General features: G+C 52.3%; 1 protein-coding gene across 2 annotated transcripts in view; it reads left to right on the top strand.

The window, feature by feature from the left end:
- ESRRB (estrogen related receptor beta) overlaps positions 1-15,370 on the top strand; it is a 99,909-nt gene extending 84,539 nt beyond the window's left edge. For both annotated transcript variants that reach the window (XM_054567231.1, XM_054567232.1), the window contains exons 4-7: positions 472-582; positions 1,013-1,174; positions 9,475-9,744; positions 15,041-15,370. In XM_054567231.1, coding sequence (XP_054423206.1) covers positions 472-582; positions 1,013-1,174; positions 9,475-9,744; positions 15,041-15,285 — 788 coding nt within the window. In that variant the 3' untranslated portion in view covers positions 15,286-15,370. The remainder of the gene's footprint in view (positions 1-471; positions 583-1,012; positions 1,175-9,474; positions 9,745-15,040) is intronic.
- Positions 15,371-15,713: the final 343 nt, after the last annotated feature.

Raw genomic sequence — 15,713 nt, 5'->3', positions numbered from 1 at the left:
TTCTTAGGTGGAAATTTTGGAAATCCTTGTTTTAAGTCTGTTGAGGTACCAGCCAGTGGCAGGTGTTCCTTTCCTCTCTTGGTAAGCTGGCTCAGCCCTCCCTTGATTCACAGCAGATCTGAAATATCATGTCTCCTTTCCCCAACACGTAGAGGAGTGCTTTTGTTGCCCTTTCCCTTTTAGAGACAGAAAGATCTTGAAACTGAAGTTTGCTTGGGATGGATTTCAGGAAGATGCTGAATCCGGAGAGGCAGAACCATGCCCGGGGCAACTGGGATGGGCCATTACCATAGAAAATCATTTTAGGATTGTTCAACCACCTGGCCTGAGGCCGGCCATGGGGCAGCTGTAAAAGGCCACCTGGGTGTGGCCTGGAAGGACTCAGCCAGTGCTGAAATCCCAAAGTCAGTGTTAATATCCCCGGTGATGTTGAACAACTCTTGAGATTTTTTCCCCTTTTCTCCCCAACAGGTGTGCGCCTTGACCGAGTGCGTGGAGGCCGCCAGAAATATAAGCGACGGCTGGACTCGGAGAACAGCCCATACCTAAGCTTACAGATTTCCCCACCTGCTAAAAAGCCATGTGAGTGCCAGGGCAGTCCGTGCCCCTGTTGCTGGCATCTGTACTGGCAGATTGGGCACCCCTTGGGGAAATGCCACCTTCCCAGTGCTAGGTTATGGGACAATGTGGATCCCAGGGAGGTGGCATCAGTGCCCGACATTGGTGTTGGGTACTTCAGAATGACACTTTATTCAGAAGACCATTCCATATGGGACACCCCAGAATGTGGTTCCAAATGAAGCATGGCCCTACGACGGCCCGGGTCCCAGCACCCAGAACATGCCCCTCTAGCCACCCACTCAAGCAGGTTCCTCTTGGGTGGATTCTCCAGGTAGGGAAGATGACAGCTAGGTTTGACCCTCCTGGGTTCCTCTGTACTGACTTTTCTTCCTGACCTATCCCAGGCTCCATCCTGGTCCCTTCATTCACTTTCCCACCTTGGTCTTTGCAGTGACCAAGATTGTCTCCTACCTGCTGGTGGCTGAGCCGGACAAGCTGTATGCCATGCCTCCCGCCGGCATGCCGGAGGGCGACATCAAGTCCTTGGCCACTCTCTGTGACCTGGCAGACAGAGAGCTCGTGGTCATCATTGGCTGGGCCAAGCACATCCCAGGTGAGTCACGCAGGACCAGGGAGAGAGTGTAGCCACGGACTCCCAGCCACGGCCCCATAGCCGGCTATGGTTCTGAGGCAGGGGAGCCTGGAACTCAGGAACCCTGGAAAATCTTGGCAAGCCTGTTTCCCTCTGGTTTCCTTTTCTCTCCTTGTGGGATTGGAGGTGAGCAGGTGTTTGGAAGGTTCCAGAATGTCCTCATCTGCTGGGGCCTTCAGAAGGGTTATTAGTCTAAAGGGTTTGTGATTATATCTTCAATAAGTGATATTCAAAGAGCACATCCTTTGAATCCTTAAAGACCAAGAAGTAGGGTTTTTCTTGTAGGCCTGAATGGAAATACACTGGAAAACAACTCAGAAGATGGATTGGCTCTCTAGCTCCCTGTTTGAGGCAGGTGGAGTGGAACAGTCAGCAACATGGCTTGGGAATCAGTCTGGGATTCAAATTCTGGGCCTGCAACTTGCTAGCTGTGTAACCCTGGACAGGTCCATCCACTCCTGTGGGAACAACCTCCTTGGTGGGCTGCGCCGTGAAGATGACATATGGGCACACGTGTGAGCAGTGGGCACATGCTAACATCAGCTGCATGTTCACTGTGGCCATGTGCCAGACCTCTAAGAGGGGCATGTCTCCTTATGTGGATTCTGCGATTTTAAGGTCATTCCTAGCATGCAAAGCATGTGTAATGAACATGTTTGAGGTGATATGGGCTTTTCTTCATTGCATGCAGCCCCCAACCCTCTTTTAGCTTTCTTGTTCTAGATATACAGTGGGAGCCGATTTTTTATTTTGTTTTTGTAGACACTGATACCCACATACTTTACATTGCATGCATGTCGGGGACTATTCTAAAGCCTGTGCAGTTTATTCCTTTAAGGTTGTAACAAACTTGGCTTGTAGTGTGGAGGAGACATCCTGTTATCTTCTGGCAGTGATTCACCATGGACTTGGATTCTTACTAGCTATGTGGGACACTTTATCTTCTTGTCTGTAGTCCATTTTTTGGTTTGTGTGTTTATCATGAGCTCTGAATGATGACTACAGCATACATGCTTACGTAGCAAATGTGTCCTAGACTTTAGATGCTAAGACCCACGGTGAGCGAGACAGCCCTTATGTAGGACCTGTGCACAGCTTTCAGGGAGGAGCTTTCCCTCAGACAGACTTGTAGAGAGTCTGCATGGTCAGAGGTGGTGCTGGTGTCACTCAGCTGGCAGAAGCCTAGAATTCCTGCTTTGGGGAACTACTGGTGGCCCTAAGGTGTTTTGACTCAGGAATGGGCTCCCTAGGGTTCTGGGCCGCAGAGCCCTTACTAAGGAGCTCAGCCTCTTGGGATTACTTCACTCAGTAGTTTTTGAATCTGCTCTGTGCTGGTTCAGCACAGATGTGGGATCAGGCCACTGCTTAAGACACCTCAGCCTGGATTGCTCCACTAACCCAGGACCAAATCGGGCACAGCTCCCCTGCACTCCCGCCCATCATCGCACACTCCTCTTCGGGGTTAGCAGATGATGTATCCAAGCAACAGCTCAGGGGTGGCTCCTGGTGGTCTCCCCAGGTCACTGCTTCTCCCTTCTACCACCCTACTCCTGCCATACCTCCCAGAGGGTAGAGTAGGCCCAGGAGGCGCTGTCTCCCCTGCCGCCCATCCCCTCTCCCATCCTGTCTTCCCAGTTCCAACCCAGAGGGCAGCAGGCAGAGCAGAATGGCTCCTGGGGGCACAGACCCTGGATTCAGGAAGCCCTGGGTTCTGATCCCAGCTGTCCTTCTTAGTATTATAAGACATTTCATTTTTCTGAGCTTCAGTGTCCTCTCCTGCAAAATGGGCCTCAGAATAGAGCCCCCTGTCCAGGGTTCAGGGAGGATGTGGCACACTTAGCCCAGACCCCACCCATGGCAGGGACCATGACAGTCGTCACTGTTGCTGATAGTGGTAAATGCCTCCTTTCGCATCACCATTTCTTCTTGTCCAAAGCCAAATTCTTTTCGATTAAAAAATAAACATAGGAGCTCACTTGTCTGCCTCAAACGCTAATTTGCCTATTTTGCATAAATCTGCATGCTGAATTATTTGGTCCTGACCTCCTAGTGTTTAAGGTAAAATTAATTAATAGAGTCTCCTGCTACTGCCTGTAAACCTCCTATTAGGGCGATGACACATCAAGGGCCCCGATATATTTAAACTAATTGACTTAATCCCATCTTAGACTAGACGGAAAACTCACCTGAAGGCCTGCTCACCAACCCTTAGAAAGAAAGAGAGCACAAACAAGAGAGCAGATTGAGTTAGGAAGGATGCACGCCTGGGTCCCACCCTGGGACTTGTGTCTGTTCCTGTCTGTCTTGGTTCCTGGACAGATAGAAGGACTGGCTCCTTACAACTGTTTGGGAATAGAGTCTTGAAAGGGAGCCCAAGCCTCGGCCCTTAAGCAGAGGAAGCATCTCAGTCCTCAGTATCCTCTGCAGGGGTATCCAACCATTTGGTGTCTCTGGGCCACACTGGAAGAAGAGTTGTCTTGGGCCATACATTAAATACATTGCAACACGTAATCACAAAAAAACTCATTAATGTTTTAAGTAAACTTACAATTTGGTGTTGGGCCACATTCATAGCCATCCTCCACTGTATGTGGCCCATGGGCCACAGGGTAGACACCCCTGCCTAGCCTCTAGTCCAGAGTCTGGCAAACAGAGCGGGCTTCATAGTTACCTTTCCATGCATTTATTGAGCATTAACTGTATGTAAGATCTCTTGCTAGTTGTGGCTGATTCAAAGAGTTAGATTGATTCCTATCCCAAGGATCCCATTTGGGAATAAGATGGATAATTTAAAAACACAAAAACAAAAAAACTTTGTCATAGAAAATTTTAAACAAATGTAGGTCGAAGAGTATATTGAACCCATGTGTATCCATTACCCTGAGTCAACAGTTATCACCCATGACCAGCCTTGTTTCAGCTCCACCCCCCCCCACCCCATGTCCCACCTCCTGTCTTTCACCCATGAGACAGACACTTAGAATACAGAGAGAAGGACCCCAGGACAGAGTTGAGAGGCAGGAGGGATGCCATGGCCTGCGAGGGGAGAGAGCAGACCCTGAGCTGGGCCTTCAGGGTTGATGGGCAGAGGCCATGGAGGAAAGTCCAGAAGGGCAGTAGACACTGTGAACACAAGCTTTCACTCACACACAGAAGCCGAAGTATCCGTGCAGGCACCGAGCGGCCGGCTCAGCCAGAGGAAGGATCACTTCAGCACAAACTCCTTCCCCGCACTTTGCTCCCTTTTACCATAGTGTTGAACACACGGGGTGAGTCCCGTGGGGAACTTGGGCCTCATTGGGGTTTGCTCAGAATAACAGCCACTCTTCTGTTTCCATCATTCTGAAGTCCCACTCCCCCAAATGTTGATTTCCCAAGTATTGGGTTGCCCAGAGAACAAACCCAAATCTTTAGATTGTCCTCCTCCTGTTTCTGGTGAGAGAGAGGTTAGGCCAAGAGCCTGCAGCCTTTCGTAGGCCGTGGGTCTCCCTTCACGAATTGCAGCCTCCATAGGCTGTGAGCTGGTTGTGCTCAGCCCTGGCAGTCTCGGGGCTGCCCCGGCCAGGGGCACCTTCTCCTGCCGGCCCGTGGGGAGTCCCCAGTGGCCCTGCCCGCTCCGGCTGACAGGTGCATGGCCTCTGCAGGGGACCCTCAGGGGCCTCCTCACAGAGGGGCCCTCAGCGGCCCCATGCCCAGGTAGCCACCGCTGGCCCGCACCGGGGAGAGAAGGATGCCAGCGGCCGATGAAATATGGGCTGCCGAGTGACAGCAGCTGTGTCTGGAGTGGCCTCAGATCCTATAATTACATCTCCCTTTATTACCTCTGCTAATGGCCCTCCAGGTCGACAGAAACGATAATAAATTAACAGATTATGAACTCCACTTGCCACAAATTATGTGCTCTTTTTTTTTTTTTTTTTAAACTCTAGGAGCTTGTGCTGTCAAATCACTGGGGGATGGGGAGGTGGGGAAGAGCCGGCACGGTATGAGATCGGCCAGTGCAGATAAAGCAACTTTCTGGGAGCAGCAGAGCCCCAGGTGGGAGGCCTGGGGAGAGAGTCCCTGTGGGCAGCCAGGTGGGCAGCACCTGAAGGGGCCAGTGCTCAACCAGGCACAGGGACAGCGCTGCACTCCAGGGGGACAGGCCACACACAGCCTGTCCCAGCAGCCCCCTTTGTCCCAACTGATAATTACTTGATGGAGGAGGAGAAGAACTCAGCACAAAAAAGAAGTGAAGGGTGCTTTGCTGAAGGGCAGGGAGGAGTGGCTCAGCCCCTTTGTTTGGGTATAAATAAGAGAAGGAACCTCTGCTTCTAGTGAAGTTGTTGATGTGACAGAGGGTGGAAGTTCTGAGTCCCAAACCTCTCATCCTCCTTGGGCATCCCTGGGGCAGTTTCCTGGACGTGCACAACCGCCCTGCGCACGCACGTGTGTGTGTGTGTCTCCGTGCCCTCCATGGATCACGCTGTAATACGGCTTCACGCCCTGCTTCTTATAGTAGCACTTATCAAGTGCGAAGCGGCAGCGTTCTGAGTGTTCCACACCTTAGCTCGTTTAATTCAAACAACCCCCTGGGGTCAGTATTGTTCTTTTTCCTCCTTTGCTAATGCAGAAACTGAGGCACAGAGAGCCGGGCAGCCAGGGGTCAGCAGAGCTGGGATTCTGACAGTCCTGCTCCGGCCTCTGTGCGCTTCACACTTAGCCCTCCTTCCCTGTGCCCTTGAGTATTTTCCGCATCCACACACATTCTACCTCATCCTTTCTAGTGGCTTCTAATGTGCCATTCCTTTAATTCATAATCACATTTATGTAACAATTGCATGTATTACATTAGTTACATTTTGGTTGTTTCCTGCTTTAGGCCATTTCAAACTGATCCAACAAACAGCTTTGCACATTTATCTTTGTGGATTTAAGCATACTTTTCTTTCTAGGAGAGATTTTCAGCTATGGAATTGCTGAGTTAAAGGAAGCCTACCTTTCATTTTGTGCCTGATTTAATTTTATCTTTGGACATGTTAAACATGGACAGGTTCAAAAGCCAAAAATAGACCAAAAAATGTATATACACAGAAGTCTCGTCTCAGTCCCTATCTCCTCCCGCTTCTCCTCCTAGAAGTAACAGTTTTTAGTTCTCATTTTTCCTCCTAGTGCTTCTTGTGTCAACTGTTAGAAAAGGTCAAACAGCTCCCCCTTCCTCGCACAAAAGGAAGCCGCCTATGTGCGCTGTCCAGCTCTTTGCAGTGCGCATTTGGGTTTTCAAAGCTATTTCCAGCTCCTTTGGAAGATGCTCAAGGAGGAAGAGAGAAGGCAGGGGTGGAGTCTGCTACTCAGACCAGCCTGGCAGGAAGCTCTCCAAGGAGCGGTTTCCCTCCCTCCCCCCACCAGCTCTGCCCCTCTCCCCAGAGGGCAGGACCGTCTCTGACCCAAAGGCGGTTAAGTCCACACTCTTGTCTAAAGGACTAGGAGGGACTAACCGAGTTCCTTTGACACATTTACTCTTCACCTAGGAGTCAAGGCTCGGTGACATTTGTCCGTTTGCTCCTCTGTGACTGGAATGTTTTGGGGCACCTCCTTTGCACCAGGATGGGGGCTCAGCAGCGAGGGTGGGGTGATGACAGGGCCTCAGCGCACAGGGCAGGCGGACACCGAGGCACGTGCTGTCAGAGGCGCCTTGTCGCCCTTCGAGGTTCAGCCCCAAAGTCTCTCTTCTGCGAAGTCTCTCCAGACTCTCGGGCCACATCCCCCACTGTGTCCTCTCAGAGCCCTCCATCTTGTCACAGCAGCTCTTCCCAAGTTGTAACTTCATGATGAATGTGGTACCTGGTATGTCTTTCCCTCTTGCCTATGAGCCCCAGTTCTGGTTTGAGCTCGCCGCCTGTCCGCAGTGCCTCGCACAGGGCCCGGCACTTAGTAGGTGCTCAGTAAATGGTTGTTGAATGAACAAAGGAGCCGAAGCATGATATTCACATTCTTTTAGTGATCACACCTGCATGGGAAGCCTCACAGGGGTGTTTTCTCCTTCGTTTCCAGAAGCCTAGATCTTACCTTACCCTCCCTCTCTGCCACTCCAATTCAACTGTCTATTAATTTCCCCCCATCCACCTCCTACATCTTTCCTCCCATTCTGTCTGCTCTCAGAACCCCTCCCCACCCCCTCCCACAGCGCAGTCCCACGCTTCCCTGCATACACACACCCTCATGGGCTGGCTGATTGGTATCTGTTAATTAATGTCGCCCAAGGCCTCTCTTGCTCCGAAGCCCGATAAGGGAAATTGGATGTCCATTTCTATCTCTCCTTTATTACCTCCCGGCTCTCCCTGCCACTACAGGCAGCCACACACAGTCTCCCACCCTGGGATCTGGACGACGCACATGCACCTGACCCTCCCCGTGCCACCGCCTGTCCCCTGAGAAGGTGCATCAATCCAGGCTCGCCCTGTTGTCAGTGCAATGGATCCAGCTCTTTTGTCCGTGTCCCCCCGCCCCGTCCCCCCCAGATGCCAGCAGCCAGGTGCCCATCCCAGGCCTGGGCTGTGCGGATCGTGCATGGGACCTGCGATGGTAGGACTAGGAGGGAAAGGGCAGCCTGCCAAGTGAAGGGGCTCTGGCCCCAGGAGTGGCCCCTGTAGGTGAACACTCGCAAACTGGTTGGAAGACGGGAGGAACAATGGTTTTAAGAGACAGAGGACAGAAGAAAATGATGGGATGGACTCCATGGAAGCCCAGAGCGATGGGCCAGTCCAGAAGTTCGGGACCACCCCAGACCTCCAGTCCAAAGGGGAGAAGAGAGTCATATCAATCATACACTCACAGCATCAGGAGTAGGTGCGACCACTACAACCACCACGACCGTCCAGCTCGCGTTTGCTGAGCACCCACTGTGTGTGGGGACCAGCACTCGGTTCTTCCACTCACCCTTGTCTTCATCCTCACAGCGCCTGCTGTATCCAGACGGGGTTAGGGTCTAGGTCAGCAACGAGTGATGAGTCCTACATAAGCAAAATGGCCCCTGGAAGTCCATGACACACGGTACAGATGGCTTTGTGGATACTTTTCCTTCTTTGAACATATCTGGCCTGGTCCGTGCTGGAACTAATCACTGAAGTTACCACCTGTGGTTGGTGACTGGCCAGCTGTTTGAAAATCAGTTTTCTACCTCCCCCGCCCTCCCTCCTTTCTTCCTATCTCTCGTGTTTACCAAGATGTTAATTGACTTTGCACAAGTTAAACACGCAGAATGCAATTCCAATATATCATTCTCATTTTGCAGATGTAGACTCTCCTCACTAGTCATAATAGTAAGAGCTCCGTAACTGTGTGGTATGTTCCATAATCATTGGCTCATTTAGACCTCCCAGCAATGCTCTGCGGCAGGCACTGCTGTTACAGCCACTTCACAGACGAGGAAGCTGAGATTTGGAGAAGCTGCACAGCTTTCCCAAGGTCGGCCTCCAGCTAGTACGTGGGGAGTCGGGATGCAAGCCCAGGCCATCTTTGGAAGGCATTGGACTAGCAGTGGCAGAATTGGGGGGCCACCCCCATGCCCGGATTTCTTTCACCCCCGGAGTCAGTGTCCTTGCCCGCCGGGAGGGGGGCCTCCTGTGAGGACACAGGACTGCTGGGTCATCGTTAAGTGGAGAGTAATGGCCCAGGCAGCAGGGGTCTGACCCCTGGGAGGAGAGGCTGCCCCATGACAAAGTGCCCCCTGACCCTGGGGTCTCCGGAGCATTTTGTAGCCCAAGGCTGTGGCCACAGCAGGTCACTGGCCAGGAACAGCTGAGTCCTGCCCTCATTCCTGGGTCTCTGCACAGCTGAGACTCTGCCCTGAGGACCAAGCATCACTCTAAAACAGAAAAACCATCCTTGGCTTGAGCAGTGAGGGGAGCCTGGAATCTCCCCAGACCGGAGGGGCCCTAGATTGCCACCTCCTAATTCTATTAGGAATTCAATAACTCCTTAAATTACAAGTGCACTTAACTAATCAAAAAGCCTCCCCAGGCCTTCGAAAAATACCAGAGAACTAACAGTAATAATGGCAATAACAAGTGTCAGCATTGACTGAGCTTTTGTTATGTAAGTATTTTCCATGAAAATCCATATCTGACTCATTCACCAAGGGAAGGACGATGAGTCCCTAAGGCACAGGGTGAGGGGCAGGGTCTGGAGGTGCCTGGATACCCCCCACCCTCATCCCACCCTCCAGCCAGCCCCAGGGAGGCCCTGGCCCTGGCTGCCCTCCTGGCCCCCTCTTCCCACAGGCTTCTCGAACCTCTCTCTGGGGGACCAGATGAGCCTGCTGCAGAGCGCCTGGATGGAGATCCTCATCCTGGGCATCGTGTACCGCTCACTGCCCTACGACGACAAGCTGGTGTATGCGGAGGACTACATCATGGACGAGGAGCACTCCCGCCTCACGGGGCTTCTGGAGCTCTACCGGGCCATCCTGCAGCTGGTGCGCAGGTACAAGAAGCTCAAGGTGGAGAAGGAGGAGTTCGTGACGCTCAAGGCCCTGGCTCTGGCCAACTCAGGTAACGGTGGGAGTGGGACCCATGGGGGGAGCTTTGAGACGTCTTTTCAGGCCTGGAGAGCACCGCCCTGGGGCCTGTGAGTGGGATGGTGTGAAGATGCTGGAGATTCTTGTCACCCAAGATGGCACAAAAGGTGGTTTTAAGTTAAAAGGATGGTGATGAAGGCCAGCACGGGTTGAGCATTTCCTAAGCCCTGATTTGCAGGGCACCGCGCTGGGCCCTTGATCTCCAGGCCAGTACATTGGTTAAGGACAGAGATTGTAGAGTCACCACCAGAGAGTCAAATCTGGCTTCTTTCACTTGGGCAGGTTGCTTCGCTCTGTGCCTCAGTTTCTTCATCAGTTAAATGGGAACAGCAAACAGTCCCTACCCCATAAGACTATGGAAAGGATTTATTTGTATAGAATTATATTGTGCTTACAACATACCTGGCCCATAATAAATACTCAACCTGTTAAATAAATTTAGCTATGAACTTATTTTGTTCTTACAACAACCCTGGGAGCAAAGTTCTTATCATTTTAAACCCATGCTACAGATGTGGAAACTGAGGCTTAGAAAGGTGAAGCAAATTGGCCAGGGTCACACAGAGCGAGGAGTCAAACCAAGATCCTATGATTCCAAAATCAACCTGAGTTTATGGTCACTCCTCGAATCTCACAACCAAATTGCTTGGGCCCAAGCCCAAAGTGGGGAAAACCTTCCCCACTTAGTTGTTTAGTCTGGCATTCAAACGGAGGCCTCACTCCCTTTCTTTAGTTCCCACCAGCTTCTGGGAAGAGAGGCTGGTGTTGGGGAATGAGCTTTAATCTAATCCAGGTCTACACTTGGCATCCGCCCTATGCAGGGTTCCATGTGGGATGCAGAAGGAAGAGAAAGGCACGGTCCCTGTGCTTAAAGACAATGTCAGCATGCACACACACAATTCTGCGACAAGACGGCACACTGACTTAACTGCTTGTGTCTGAGTCAGACCCACCCAAATGCAAATTCTAGCTCTGATAGGTGGTAGCAGTGTGATCTTGAACTACTTGGCAATCTTTCTTAACTATGTCCCTGTGTGTAACGTGGGGATATCCCAGCACCTTCTCTAAGCACTTTTGTGTGAGATGCTGAAGATAAACTGAAGATAAAGCACTTAGCCCAGTGCCTGTCCTGGAGCAAATGTTCAATAAATGTTCATTATTATCATTATTATTAATGTTAGAGGAAACAAAGTGTTATCAGCATATGGAGGAGGGAGAGCTGGCTTTCAGATGGAGACAGTTCCAATAGGGCAACCACCCGGTTTACTCGATACTGTTGTTTTCCTGAAAGTCCCATATCCCAGGAAACCTCGGCCCCTGGCTCACCAGGTCAGTCGGTTCCCCTAACAAAGGGCTTCACAGAGCACGCAGAGGACGCTGCTGATGCCCCTCAGACCACCCTCCCTGGGTCAGAGCACTCAAGCCCCAGCTGCTGAGTTTTGCAGCTGAAAGTTCACAGTTGCCCCCTTCACCAGACTCACCCTCACCTGCCTGGCCAGGAGGGTTACCTACCCCACCCAGCCCCTGGCACCTTCCACCAATGGTGCACCCACCCAGGGGAACAAAGGGCAGGATTCCTGGCAGGGTGGGATCAGCTGGAAGCCGAGGCCGCATCCTTACCTTGCAGGCTCCAACCCTTGCCCCGCCCCATCCCCCCGACTCCCTTTCTCCTGAAAGCATGCCCTCTACAAACCCGTGCGTCCAAACTCCTGTCTCAGCCTCTGCTTCTGGGGAAGCACGCATTAGTAAACTACTGCACAGTAATAATTAACATGTACATGCTTCTGTAGAGACCATTTATTTATACCTTAAGATGCCCAAATTGTAATGTGTGTTTTGCTGGAGAATGCTAATGCTGTTAGGGTTTTAGTACAGTTTTAGATTGAAAGGAATAAGCAGATGGTATATAGAATTCCATATACCCCTCTACTCCTGTACACAGTTTTCCCTATTATGAACATCTTGTATTAGTGTGGTAATTCGTTACAATTAATGAGCCAATATTGACATATTATTATTAACAAAAGTCCATGGTTTCCATCAGGGTTTTTATTCTTTGTGTTGTACAGGTCTAGAGGTTTTGACAAACACGTAACGACAGCGCTCCATCATTACATATCACAGAGAGTAGCGTCGCCACCCTCACAATCCCCTCTGCTCCCCTGTTCAGAGGGCAGCACCTGAAGCAGCATGGAAGACAGGCTGGGGATTTGGAGGGGCACTGGAGGAAAGGGGACAGGCAGTGAAAGCAGAGGACACCAGGCGACCACATGAGACAGCAAGGCTGGCGGCCCCGGAGGGCACGTCCTCGATTCTGGATTCTCCCAACCACTTCACGCCAGACCTTGAGCTCAAGCTCACCCCCCTGGGAGGAGAGAGTGAAGGGAGGGAGGCCAGTCTAATGTCACCTTCACCCTGCCCCTCAATACCACACTGCAAGAGCTTTTGGAAGGCTCTTCAGCCCCGCCAGCTGCTCTTGCCTTCGTCTCAACACATACGGAGACATACAGACAAGCAGACACACATACAGATATTCACACATGCACACACATACTAATATACACATACCCTCAAGGATATACACACACACCACCTGGGAACCAACGATGGTTTGGTGCCATGAGCCCATCAGAATCTTCCACTAGCATCAAGCTTTGCCTAAAGATGCACTTGGTTGTGTGAGATGAAGTTCCAGGAACCTGGATTTCTTGCCCCTGGGACACCTACCAAGTCATACTGCCTCTTACGCACAGGTTCAGGAAGCTCAAGGTGGAGGAGTTTGTGGTGCTCAAGGCCCTGAGCACCGTGGCTGCATAGTGGAGCAATCGGCTGCAGGTAGAAACAGGGAAAGAACAGGCCTATTTGGGGGTCAGGCTAGAAAAGCCGTTTGGGGTCATAGAGGCTCCCAGGCTGTGAAGGGATTGAGTGATTGGGTCGTAACAGGGTCAGTATAGGGAACCATGACAGATAGGGTGGAGGTGGGGTAGTGACCTGTCCCCAGCAGTAAGGTAGGACAGTCACCCAGGCAGACAGGGCATGTTAGCTGGAGGAGAGACAGAGGCCAGGGGATCGTTGCTGTGGTCCCGGTGGCAGCCGCAAGGGGCACTGTGAGTGCCACTGCTGAGGCTGAGTGGATGGGACAGGACCGCTCAGATGGGGCTCGGCGGGCTGATGCTAGGCTGAAGGGTGAAGCACATCAGAGGCAGGCTGTGGCTCCAAAGCATGCCCCTGGGGAGTCTGCTGGCCGACTTTCACCCCTTGTCCCTCTCCAAGGCTCCGTGACAGCAGAAAAAAAATCGTAGCCATTGATTTTGTAATTAACAGTTTATCAATGCCATCGATACAGACGGGCTGATGGATTGCAAAGAAATTAATCTTGCAATGTTATTTTATTTCATTTTTGGTCGAAGGCAGCTGCCAATTTCAGCCTCCTTGGGGAGGGTGGGGGCATGGGGAAGAGGATGCTGACAGGAGGTAGGGAGTCTGGGGGCCAGGAGTCTTTCAGGCTCCAGCATATCTGAAGTTCACTCTGTGAACAGTTGGGAGAGTAGGAATGGAGCCAGGCTTCCCTGCAACTGGCAAAGAAGTATTCCTCACTGCCTCGGTAACGAGGAGCCGAAGCACAGGGAGGGGTCCTGGGTACGGGGCCTGTAACTTGCCCCCAGTGGGAATCCTCTCAATAATGGTAACAGTAACGCTCATTATGTGCCTACTTTCTGCCTGGTAATGTGCTATTTCATTCAACCCTCACCACCATTCTGAAGTATGCACTCTTATTGGCTCTTACTTGCTCCATTTTACAGACCAGGAAACAGTCTCAGAGAGCCCAGGTAGCATGGCCAAAGGCACGCAGAAGCTAAGACTCCAGAGTCTTATCTACCTCATCCTACTGCTGTCCTCCCAAGAGAAGGAGGCAGGGCCCTTGAAGGCAGAAGCTGAGTGTGGATCCAGGAGGTCAAGGGGTGGGCCTTGGTGTCAGCTGGCTGGTGCAGCTGCCCTGAGCAGTCTGGTATCTAAACCAACCCAACTGCCCTGCTCTATTGAGTAATTCAGGAGTCTGGCCCAACCTCCCCTGGAGACCCACTCAGAGCTTCAAGCTCACTTGATTCACATGCTCCCGCCCCTCCCACCTTTGGTGGGTGTTGGGCACTGCGGTTCAGGGTGGCGGCTCAGGAACTTTAGGGAATGTCAGAAGAGGGCTAGCTATTTTCCCCGAGGCCAGGGAATGGGTTCCAGGAGATTCCCTTTGCCTTGGCTCAGACCTAACTGTAACCAGCTATCAGCGGCTCCTCCTGCCCTGCTGAGATTTAGGGAAATTTTGTTTAGACCCTCAATTCGTGGCCTGAGTCCAAAGCCCTCCCCAGGATCTTAGACGGCAAGGGTCCCTTCCAACAGCTACCTTCATCGCCATGTCCCCTGTGTCCAGCCATGCTGTCTCAGTGCCCTCTATGTTCCCTACCATGGGGCAGCCGGACACAGAGCTTACCTCGTTATCTGTGTCTCTACTCTCGAGCCAGCATTTTTGAGGTTAGTGATTGCACTGAAGGCTTGAGCTGGTGCCTGGCAGCAGCAGCAACAATAGCAGTGATGATGCTGATGCTGATGCTGATGCTGACGGTGGTGGTGATGGTGAAGGTGGTGGTGGTGATGGTGGTGATGATGATGGTAGTGATGGCGGTGCTACTGATGATGCTGGTTATGGTGGTGATGGTGAGGATGGTATTGGCGGTAGTGGTCATGGTGGCGGTGATGGTGATGATACCTACTAGCTGGGCACTTACTTTGGACTGTTTTAAGCTCTTGGTCTGTATTAATTCATTTAACCTCTTGAGTTAGGCATGGCCATGATCTCATTTCACAAATGAGAAAAATGGGGAACAAAGAAATTAAATAACTTGCCTAATAGCAAGTGAGGGATGCAGGACGCCACCTCTACCAGTCCAGCTCCAGGGTCTACCCGGTACCTGCAGGGCAATTACAGGCCTTCTCAGGTTCGAGCCCTTCAGGATTTCCGCTCCTATCTCGTGGTGGTTTGTCAAGAAATGACCTCCATAGATAGAGCTCTCTCTCCCTGGGTCCAAGCCCTAGCTCTGTCATTGGCCTCTGTGACCTCAGACTGGCAGCCCAACCTCTCTGGGCCTTGGCTTCCCTCTCTCTAAAGTGAGGACTTGGTCAGCTCCAAAGCAGAGCCCGAGGGCCCTCGGCAGCCTCCAAGCCCTGTGGCGGCGCTCTCCACCCAGGGTCCCTGATGCTCACCCTTGTGTCCACAGATTCCATGTACATCGAGGATCTGGAGGCGGTCCAGAAGCTGCAGGACCTGCTGCACGAGGCACTGCAGGACTACGAGCTGAGCCAGCGCCACGCGGAGCCGCGGAGGACGGGCCAGCTGCTGCTGACGCTGCCCCTGCTGAGGCAGACGGCGGCCAAGGCTGTGCAGCACTTCTACAGCATCAAACTGCAGGGCAAGGTGCCCATGCACAAACTCTTCCTGGAGATGCTGGAGGCCAAGGTCTGACAGCCTAGCGCACAGACCGACTCCCTCCAGTGGGCAAATGGACGGCCCGATGCAGAGACCTCCACAGCTACCAGCCTCGACCTTCAAGTCCTGTGTCATGGCCATGAGCAGTCCCAGAAGAAGGGGCTTCTTGCCTCTCGGCTGTGTGCAGAGTCCTGGGTGCTGTGGGGCAGGGGAACGGGGATAGGGGGGCGGGGCGTGGGGCTCATCTGAAATTGGCTTTTTCTTTGGTATGTTTTTCCCTCTCCGTGGGCAGTGCTGAGGCCTGGGCCAGGGCTGACTTCCCTGAGACTGGAGACCACCGACGAAGGGCCCCCTCTCCCCACCAGATGACCAAGAGGCAGCTCGAACAGTCCCTGGCCTTACCCCCACCCCATCCTCCCCCTCCCCTGGCCTGGTGGGCAGTGCTAGCACCCAGAACTCAGGCA

This window comes from Pteronotus mesoamericanus, unplaced genomic scaffold, assembly GCF_021234165.1.
Source record: "Pteronotus mesoamericanus isolate MK-2021 breed Mesoamerican mustached bat unplaced genomic scaffold, CSHL_Meso_final contig_182, whole genome shotgun sequence".
NCBI classification, from domain to species: Eukaryota; Metazoa; Chordata; class Mammalia; order Chiroptera; family Mormoopidae; genus Pteronotus; species Pteronotus mesoamericanus.
Note: the sequence above shows the minus strand (reverse complement) of the source record. Positions and strands in the feature narration are given on the sequence as shown.